Consider the following 10,773-nt stretch of genomic DNA (forward strand, 5'->3'; position numbering starts at 1 on the left):
ACCCCAATCTGTGCACAGCAAGATCCCTCAAACATATTATTACCAGACAATTTGTTTTAGCGATGTCAGTTCATAGAAATCATAGAAACCCTACAGTGCAGAAGGAGGCCATTCGGCCCATCGAGTCTGCACCAACCACAATCCCACCCAGGCCCTACCCCCACATATTTTACCCGCTAATCCCTCTAACCTACACATCCCAGGACTCTAAGGGGCAATTTTTTAACCTGGCCAATCAACCTAACCCGCACATCTTTGGACTGTGGGAGGAAACCGGAGCACCCGGAGGAAACCCAGGGAAGGGAGGTTAACCTGGGATTCCGCAGGCAGTGCCAGTCCTCCAGTATCTCACCCCACCCCACACAAAAAATAGCTTTTCTTCAGTTTAAAGTTTATTTATTAGTGTCACAAGTAGGCTTACATTAACACTGCAATGAAGTTACTGTGAAAATCCCCTAGTCGCTGCGTTCCGACGTCTATTCGGGCAACACTGAGGGAGAATTTAGCATGGCCAATGCACCTAACCAGCACGTCTTCCAGACTGCGGGAGGAAACCGGAGCACCCGGAGGAAACCCACGCAGACATGGGGAGAACGTGCAGACTCCGCACAGACAGTGACCCAAGCCAGGAATCAAACCCGGGTCCCTAGCGTGTGAGGCAGTAGTGTTAACCACTGTGCCGCTCCGTGAATTCAGAAATTATGTGTGGGTGGGTTACCCAGTGCTGGCTGTGTGGGTAAATGCACCATTGAACTCAGCTATAAGCCAGGCAGATCAGAAGGTCACAAGTTCATTCCTCAGATTGCATGGCGCTAGCTGACCTGAGCCAGGATCAGTAGGTCAAATAACACAGTTGACTTCCTAAAGCTGGTGGGAGCCAGTTGGAAAGTTTTCCAGTGTCCCTGTTCCTGATTCCTTCAGTAAAGTGCACATTTGTAGGCAAAAATTGGATGATGACAAGATAGGGTTCAGCTATTGGAATACTTGGAACACTGTGTGTACAGTTCTGGTCACTATTATAGAAAGGATATCATTAAACTAGAAAGAGTGTAGATAAGATTTACTAGGATGCTACCGGGAGTTGATGGTTTGAGTTATAAGGAGAGGCTGGATAGACTGGAACTTTTTTCCCTGGAGCGTAGGAGACTTAGGGGTGATCTTATAGAGGTCTATAAAATAATGAGGGGCACAGATCAGCTAGATAGTCAATACTATTGCTGGTATTCAATAGTCAATACTATTGACTATCCCAAAGGTAGGGGAGTCTAAAACTAGAGGGCATAGGTTTAAGGTGAGAGGGGAGAGATACAAAAGGATCCAGAGGGGCAATTTTTTCACACAGAGGGTGGTGTGTGTCTGGAACGAGCTGCCAGAGGTAGTAGTAGAGGCGGGTACAATTTTGTCTTTTAAAAAGCATTTAGACAGTTACATGGGTACGATGGGTATGGAGGGATATGGGCCAAACGCGGGCAATTGGGACTAGCTTAGTGGCTAAAAAAAAGGGTAGCATGGACAGGTTGGGCCGAAGGGCCTGTTTCCATGCCGTAAACCTCTATGACTCCGACTCTATTACTTGCTCCCCACAGTTGACACTGTCGAGGATCACATAGCAGTCACAAATGTGGGAGACGTTTGGGGGCAAAATTATTGTTTCCACTAATTTTTTCTGTGAATTTATTTTATGTTCACCCCCTGAGCCCGGTACTCAAATCATAAGCAATTTATTTGATTCTGTTCTGTTCAGCAGGTCTGTTAGCACCTGTAAAGAGAGAAACAGAGTTAAGGTTTCATCTGTGGTTTTGATGAAAGGTCATCAGCCTGAAATGTTAACTTTTATTTCTCTCTCTGTAACTGCTGCCTGACTTGCAAACTGTTTCCAACATTCCCTGTTTTATTGAAGATTCCACAGCATGTTGCTTTCATTGCTGTCCTATGTTGGTCCAACTAACACATTGTTCAGGATATCTGTGAGCTAGAGCTTGAGTGAGAAACCTTTCTCCCATAATCCCATGTCCCTTTCTTTCTTTTTCTGGACAGTGTGACCAGGTTATGGAGTTTTCATGGAGTGCGCTATGGAATATTACGGATGAGACTCCTGACAACTGTGAAATGTTCCTAAACTGCAATGGGATGAAGCTGTTCCTTGAGTGTTTGAATGTAAGTTTCTCCTTGGAGCATGTCATAGAATCCCGTACAGAAGGAGGCCATTCGGTCCATCGAGTCTGCACCGACTCTACAACAGAGCATTTTACCCAGGCCCTATTCCCGTAACCCAACCTATTTACCCCGTTAATTCCCCTAACCTACACATCTTTGGACTGTGAGAGGAAACCGGAGCACCCGGAGGAAGCCCACGCAGACACGGGGAGAACGAGCAAATTCCACACAGTCACCTAAGGCTGGAATTGAACCCGGGTCCCTGGCGCTGTGAGGCAGTAGTGCTTGCCACTGTGCCGCCCCTACATTTACACATAGAGGGAGTGATTCTTGCATCCCGCTGCGCTGAGGGGAGAATCTCACGGTGGGCGATGCGCAGGATTCGCACATGCGTTCCCGCCGCGATAGCATCTCCCACTAGCTGATTTCTGGCGGTGTCTGTTGTGCGCCGAAAATCAGCGGGGAGGCAGGGTAAGTATTCAAATCCACATTTTAAAGTAATTTAAATGCTATTAGCGGGCCCAGAACTGAGGCCTCTGTGTCCACTAGCATCTCCCACCCCGCCAGAGTGGTTCACTCATGCGGGGATTACACTAGCTCCCCACTTTTGGGGAACTAGTGGCCCAGTCCCGCTGGAGTGAAGGAGGGGCTGTTGAGGCCCCTAAAAGGGTCAGGCGTGCCAATACCCAGGGGCACCTTGGCACTGCCCATTGGGCATGGGGCAGTGCCAAGGGGCAGGGTCCTGGAGTTCGGGGCAGGCCAGGAGGGGAGGTTCGGGGCTGGGCCCGGGAATGGTCAGGGGGCCAGGGGGCAGAGAGCTGTCGTTGCAGGGGTCACAGGGCTGGCCAGCAATCGGGAGGCCGGCAGTGCGGGGCGACTGTGCATGCACAATGATCTCGGCACTGACAGAGTGGCACATGCACAGTGACCCGCTCAGCGCACTGATTTCAGCCTCTCCAGCGGGGATAGGCCCCACCACCTGAAATCTAATGATATTCACACTGGGGGCCTCTGCAGTGCACAGAGTGTGGGAGATTCTTCTCTGAACTCCCACTGAAAAAAACAGCATGAATTACTCCAGTTTTCACACCAATTCGACACTTATAATTTCTGGGGGAGAATTCCACCCACAATGTGCATTTAGTGGAAAAAATAATTTAATTGTTTCTCTGTTTTGTCTTGGCTGGTATCACAGTTTGTTGGATAGTCAGAGATGACTGACGGTTTCTTCTATAATTCTCATTTACCCGCAGGCTGAGACAGTCCAGCTGTGAATGGTGGAGATTGTGATTGGCCCTGGGGGTCTCTGTTGTGGTCGGCCGTGGGGGCCCTGTTGTGATTGGTGCAGGATGTGGGAGCAGGTTAGCGTTCCCGTGCTCTGTATCCTGTTTTTCTTCTCACTCCTATCATTTCTTTATCCTCCCTCAATCCTAGGAGTTCCAAGGAAAGCAAGAATTACACAGGAACATGTTGGGACTGCTCGGAAATGTCGCTGAGGTTAAACATTTACGGCCACACCTGATGACCACACAATTCATCAGTGTCTTCAGGTCAGTGGTTTTATCTCTGGGCAACAGATTCCCTGTACATGATATAAAAGTTTTTAAAATAATTGCCCCTTTCACCCCAAGCAGCCCCGCATTCATAGAATCCCTACAGTGCAGAAGGAGGCCATTCAGCCCATCAAGTCTGCACTGACAACAATCCCACCCAAGCCCTATCCCCATAACCCCACGGAATCCCCCGACACAAAGGGGCAATCCCACCCAAACTTTTCCCCTTAACCCCAAATATTTATCCCGCTAATACCCCTAAGCTACACATCTTGGGACACTAAGGGGCAATTTAGCATGGCCAATCCACCTAACCTGCACATCTTTGGACTGTGGGAGGAAACTGGAGCACCCGGAGGAAACCCACGCAGACATGGGGAGAACATGCAAACTCCACACAGACAGTGACCTGAGGCTGGAATTGAACCTGGGTCCCTGGCACTGTGAGGCAGCAGTGCTAACCACTGTGCCACCGTGCTGCCATAGTTCCAATCACTGTTGATATGAGTCAGATTATCACCAAACTATTTCTTTCATTTTATTATATTTCATCCAATTATTCTCGCTATGATGTTATTTTTCAGAGTGTTGTGGGTTGATGAGTGTGGAAATCAGCTTCCTGTTTTCTAACCTGCCCTATCTGACTCTCTTTGCTGATTCCAGCAATTAATCCCACCAGTTGCCGGACGGCTTAGGTTTTCGCTTGTTCTGTATCATTTTACTACATTATAAAATGTACTGAAACTGCTGTCCCTGCGTCTACAAAATCCAAAGCCTTCTGATCATATTTTCCAGTCATAAGTGTCCACATTTATAATGGAAAGTCACCACCCTTGCTCCGACCCCCAGCAATTGATCACATGTTTCTCTTACAGCCGTCTCTTAGAAAGCAACGCAGATGGGATCGAGGTGTCGTACAACGCCTGTGGAGTCCTGTCTCACATCATTTTCGATGGGGATGAGGCCTGGGCCATCGCAGAACCACGGCGGGTGGAAGTGATGGATCGAATGTGGCGAGCAATTTCCAGCTGGGATGAAAATTCAAGAAGAAACATTAATTACAGGTGAGGATGGAATTACTCTCATATGCAGAGTTTACCAGGGCTGTGGCAGGTTTGTTTTGGCCAGTAGCAGGGAGGTTTGGCCAGTAACGGTGAGGTTTGGCCAGTGGCGGGGCTTCCCGGCCTGTGTCGGGGTGCGTCCCGGCCAGTGTCGGGGGTGTGTCCCGGCCAATGGACAGAGAGAAGGTGAGCTGAGCAATGAGAACCGTTTGAGCTGAGGATTCCTTCCTTTTTTGCAGATCTTTTGAGCCAATCCTGCGCCTTCTCCCTCAGCGAGTGGCTCCAGTCAGCCAGCATTGGGCAACATGGGCACTGTTTAACCTGACATCTGTCTATCGTAAGTACTGAATAACAATGTACCTCTTAATCTGTAACATAGAGTGCACGTCATGCCTAATAGACGATAGCTTCAGCAAGGAACATACAGGCCTGTCACAAGCCTGTGACTGTTTGAGTCCTATGGATAAGGAAGATCCCAGATTAATTTCCTCTGTCTGGAATGAGTCTACTGTCTTTAGACCTGGTTGTGATGAGGGGTGTATAATTAGCCTCAGTACCTTTAGGCTTGGTAAGGGTGGAAAATAATTAGTTACGATTCCCACCCTGACCCTGGTGGAACAACTTTTCATGATCCCTGTTACTAATCACAGCTTTTTATTTCCAGATTTTCTTTCACGAAATGCAGATTCTCAAACTCTCTCGTGGTGGGATTCAAACTTGCGTTTTCTACAATGTTATTCCATTGCTAGTGCAGGAATATAACTTCGAAGAACACTCCCCTCACCACCTTAACTCTCTCAAGCTCTGCAACCCTCTGAGATCTCTGCAAACCTCCACTCTTGCATCCCCAATTTCCATCACTCCACCATTCCTGGCCATGCCTTTAGCTGCCAGGGCCATAAGCTCTGGAATTCATTCCCTAACTATTACTCTCCATCTCTGCCTCCTCAATTAATGCACTCCTGAGATTTAACCCTAAAAAGTGTGAGGTGATGTATTTTGGAAGGACTAATAAGGCGAGGGAATACACAATGAACAGTAGGATGCTAGGAAGTACAGAGGACCAGAGGGACCTGGGGGTGGACGTCCATAATACCCTGAAGGCAGCAGACAGGTAGATAAGGTGATTAAGAGGGCATATAGGATACTTGCCTTTATTGAAGTCTTTCACACAGAGAGTGGGGAATGCCTGGAACGCGCTGCCGGAGGAGGTGGTGGAAGCAGATTCTATAACAATGTTCAGGAGGCATCTGGATAGATACATGAATAGGCAGCGAATAGAGGGATATGGACCACGTAGAGGCAAGAAAATATTAGATTAGAGAGGCATCTGTGTCGGCACAGACTTGGTTCTGTTCCTGTGCTGCACTGTTCTGTGTTCTTCTTATGAGCCTAGGCATAGAATATAAGCGCAGGGAGATTATGATGAAGTTACGCTTGTTAAGCCACAGCTGGAGCACTGTGTGCAGTTCTGGTCTCCACATTATGGGAAGGATGTGTTTGCACTTGAGGGAGTGCAGAGGAGATTCACCAGGATGGTGCCTGGGCTAGAGTGTTTCAGCTATGTAGAGAGGCTGGTTAGGCTGGGGTTGCTTTCCTTGGAGCAGAGGCTGAGGGGGGACCTGATTGAGGTGTACAGAATTATGAAGGACAGAGATAGGGTAGTTGGAAGATACATTTCCCCTTAGTAGAGGGGTCAGTAATCAGGGGGCATCGATTTAAGGTAAGGAGCAGGAGATTTAGAGGAGATTTCTTGGAAATCATTTTTTCCCAGGGGTTGCTGGGAATCTGGAACTCGCTGCCTGAAAGGGTGGTAGAGGCGGGAACCCTCACACCATTGAAGAAGCATTCAGATGAGCACTTGAAATGCCTTAGCTTACAAGACTATGGATCAAGTGCTGGAAAATGAGGTTAGAATAGATAGGTGCTTGGTGGTCAGTAAGACACGATGGGCCAAAGGGCCTCTTTCAGTGCTATAAAACTCTCCGGCTATTGACAAAGTTTTTGCTCAACGGTCCAATATCTCTTTACAGGGCAATGTGTGAAATTTTGTCTGATTTATGCTCTTATGAAGCAAGTTGGGATGTTTTACTATGTTAGAAGCAGCAAATAAATGCAATTTGTTGATTAAGAGTTAACCACGTAGTCAGCAGTCACATAAACCAGATCGGGTGGGGGTGGCAGAGACCCTACCCTGAGAGAGTAGAATGATGCAGCACAGAAGGAGGATAATCAGCCCAATGTTCCTGTGCTGGGATTAGTGACCTTGTTGGGTTTTCCTGGTAACTTCACAACTTGCTATGGCAGGATTTGAACTTGCAACCTTTGAATCACCAGCTCAGTACTATAATCACCAACACTAGAATACCCTATGCTGGGAAAATTCAGTCTACATTATGTCCAATCCTGACATAGACACGATGGACCAAATGGCCTCCTTTTGTGCCGTAAATTTTCTGTGTTTCTGTGTTATGTCCCTGTGAGAAAGAGGGCAAAACATTAATTTTTTTTTATTCATTCGTGGGACATGAGCGTCACTGGCTGGCCAACATTTATTGCCCATGGAAAGGGCAGCAATCAACATTGCTGTGGCTCTGGAGTCACATGTAGGCCAGACCAGGTAAGGGTGGCAGATTTCCTTCCCTAAAGGACATTAGTGAACCAGATGGGTTTTTCCGACAATCGACAATGGTTTCATGGTCATCAGTAGATTCTTAATTCCAGATACTTTTTATTGAATTCAAATTCCACCATCTGCCGTGGCGGGATTCGAACCCGGGTCCCCAGAACATTAGCTGGGTTTCTGGATTAATAGTCTAGTGATAATACCACTAGGCCATCGCCTCCCCTGTATTTCACTGTACAACACTCCCCGGTTTGCAGAAATGATTGAAATTGCGATTGAGCGTAAAGTGTTGCATTGTAAAATTCAGCATTGTTTCAATTGTTGCCTCTGAGCTGAAGCGCTTTGTGAACCTGCTGTTTAATGGTTTAAATCCTTAGCTGAGAAATACTGCCCATTGCTGATAAAAGAGAATGGAATTGAACTGCTGAAGGGAGTGATCGAGAGCGACGCAGCTAGACCGGAGACCAAAGCAATGGCAAGGTACATGAAGCACTCAAACTCCCGGTTGTGTATACATGTTCCATTCAGGAAGCTTCAAGCCAGAAGTCACAGGGCAGATCCTTTAACCACAAATGCCTAGGTTTCAATCAAAACCAGATTCATGGTATGAATCTCTCCCTAAGATCCAATCTCAAATGAGTTTTGAGTCACAGTCAAATTAATTGCAAGGCGAACCTCCTAAAATTGCCCTGAATTCACCGGTTTAATTTACGCTGAAATCTAGTTGAAGTTGCATCCATGGGGCTGGAGCAGCCTCCTTGAAACCCAGAAAACTCAGTGTTATTTTGTGATGAATATTTCTTCCTTACCGTAGAATCCCACAGTGCAGAAGGAGGCCATTTGGCCCATCAACTCTGCACCGACCACAATCCCACCCAGGCCCTATTCCCTTGGTCCCACATATTTACCCTGCCAATCCCCCTGACACTAGGGTCAATTTAGCATGGCCAATCAACCTAACTTGCACATCTTTGGACTGTGGGAGGAAAGGAGCACCCGGAGGAAACCCGCGCAGACACGGGGAGAATGTGCAGACTCCGCACAGACAGTGAACCGAGGCTGGAATTGAACCCGGGTCTCTGGCGTTGTGAGGCAGCAGTGCTAAACCACTGTGCTGCCACCAGGCTTGTCCCGTTGAATTTCCTGAGCATGCAAGTTTGGAAAAGGGCTGTTCCTATTGCTGTTTTCCCATTAGCGGATGGGAAATTCCAAACCAGAACACTGAGATCTGTGAATATCATTAGCTTGCAATATCTGCAGGTTAATGGGGGGGGGCGAGGATTCCCCAACCAAAAGCTGCATCAAATGTAGCCATGATGTGGAGATGCCGGCGTTGGACTGGGGTAAACACAGTAAAAGTTTTAACAACACCAGGTTAAAGTCCAACAGGTTTATTTGGTAGTACAAATGTAGCCAGTCAGCCCTAATAATAAAAGTGGGATATGCCTGGATTAGATAACTGGTGAGAGAAATGTAAATGTTGCCCATCCATTGGAGAGAGCATTTCTGAGCTTGAGTCAGCATGAACACATTAATACACACATGTTGTGTGTCCCTTTTGTTGTGTTGACCTGGGATTTGCAGACTCTGCTTACAATAAGTGGAGGGGGGGAATAGAACTCCTTTTTGATGAGCAGCAGCATTCAAATGCATTTGCCAAGTATTATTCAGACTACTATAGAAACTACAGAACAAAAGAGGTGCTCATGTACTCATGAGGCTGTTCACTAAACTGTTTGAAGCCACTCATTATTCTTCTGTTTCTCCATTTGACAGCCAGGTCATCAGTTTCTGCGAGGTCTTTAGAGAGGAACGGATGGACACCTCCACATAAAGGCTGAGGATGAGCTGTCACCTACCCTCACTACTTCCTGACATGTGTGGCATCTGTGTAAATAATGAGGAACCCTCTGTCCTGCTACACAACAATGCATCAGATGCATCGTATGGAGGAGCCTCTGTGCGTGACACGCTGTTTCAAGATGACACACAGGGGAAACATTTGGTGTTGCACAAGAAAATGTTAATTCACGTCATTTTTACTGAATGAGGCATTAGCGTTTTCTCTCCCTTGTTCTTTTCTCCTCTCCCTCTTCACTTTCTTTACCCTCTGTCATATTTTCCTTATCTCCATGCTTTCTCCATCTCCTTCTTTCTCACTTTTCCCCCTCGTGTTTCATTCATCGCTCTCTGTGGTATTCTTGCCACCTCTGTTTCTCTCTTTCCATTCTGTCTCCCTCTCACTCGCCCTTTATTTTCATTACTATCCTCTGTAAATTGTGCTTCCATGGTTTGTCTTGAATTTTTTTGATTGTGAAACCCCTTGGGCTGTGCCAGTTACTCAAATGTCAACGGTTATAAACTTTTAGGAGAAAGACAAACAGAATAATTAATAAATGATTTGTTGGTTGAGGCACCTGTTACTGTACACATGTTAAGAGCGGGAAGGGGGTAGATTATTCAGTTCCAGCTGCTGGTGTGGTAACAGGCCCAGCATGTGCAGAACAATTGAATAGAGAGTATTTATCCAATTCCCTGGATAGGGTTTGTGGTGCACAATGTTAATCACGCACCAACATCTCACTGAGAGCACTCCAGCTATAAATCAATCTGCAAAATTAATTCAATATATTTGATTTCAGAAATAATACATTGGCATGGCCCCAAAACAGCTGAGTAATTCCACAGAGAAAGTGCAGTGCCATCCAGGCAGAGTTAAGCTGACTGCTGTGCGTGAGCATTCAGTGTGCTGGTTGTTGCAGTGGTGTGTAAGTAACTGTCAATGACTCGGTTTAGACTCGTGCTTTACTGACGATTGCTGTATTCTGCCAATATTAGCTCATTGATCTCTCCTTGGGAGATGTTTGTTTCTGCCTTTGTGCTTTTTGTCTGTCCCCAACCATCCATCCTCCCTTTCCCCTCCCCCCCTTCCCCACCCCACAGGTTCTCTAACCACTGCCACCCCTTCAATCCTTTCACTATCTTCTTGATCTTATTTGATCAGTCAGTGAGGTCCCGTCTCAGTATTGCTCGTGTCTCCTTCACTTGCCAGAACAGGTCCCACAGGTATGTTTCTGTGGCTTCGCAACTCACAGCACCAGGGACCCGGGTTCAATTCCATCCTTGGGTGACTGTCTGTGTGGAGTGTTTGTATGGGTTTCCTCTGGGTGCTCCGGTTTCCACCCACAGTGCAAAGATATGTAGGTTAGGTTGATTGGCCATGCTAAATTGCCCCTTAGTGTCAGGGCGATTGGCAGGGTAAAGGTGCGAGGTTACGGGGATAGGACCTGGGTGGGATTGTTTTTGGTGCAGGTTCGATAGGCCGAATTTTTGATTTAATTTGATTATTGTCACATGTATGAGTATGCAGTGAAAA

The 10,773-nt window shown here is 46.9% G+C and overlaps 1 protein-coding gene across 1 annotated transcript in view; it reads left to right on the top strand.

Moving 5' to 3' along the window:
- zer1 (zyg-11 related, cell cycle regulator) overlaps nt 1-10,253 on the top strand; it is a 37,473-nt gene extending 27,220 nt beyond the window's left edge. The window contains exons 11-16 of the mRNA XM_078226206.1: nt 2,038-2,157; nt 3,592-3,707; nt 4,586-4,774; nt 5,011-5,108; nt 7,775-7,877; nt 9,174-10,253. Coding sequence (XP_078082332.1) covers nt 2,038-2,157; nt 3,592-3,707; nt 4,586-4,774; nt 5,011-5,108; nt 7,775-7,877; nt 9,174-9,231 — 684 coding nt within the window. The 3' untranslated portion in view covers nt 9,232-10,253. The remainder of the gene's footprint in view (nt 1-2,037; nt 2,158-3,591; nt 3,708-4,585; nt 4,775-5,010; nt 5,109-7,774; nt 7,878-9,173) is intronic.
- The last annotated feature ends 520 nt before the right edge of the window (nt 10,254-10,773 follow it).

This window comes from Mustelus asterias, chromosome 13 (genome assembly GCF_964213995.1).
Source record: "Mustelus asterias chromosome 13, sMusAst1.hap1.1, whole genome shotgun sequence".
Taxonomy (NCBI): Eukaryota; Metazoa; Chordata; class Chondrichthyes; order Carcharhiniformes; family Triakidae; genus Mustelus; species Mustelus asterias.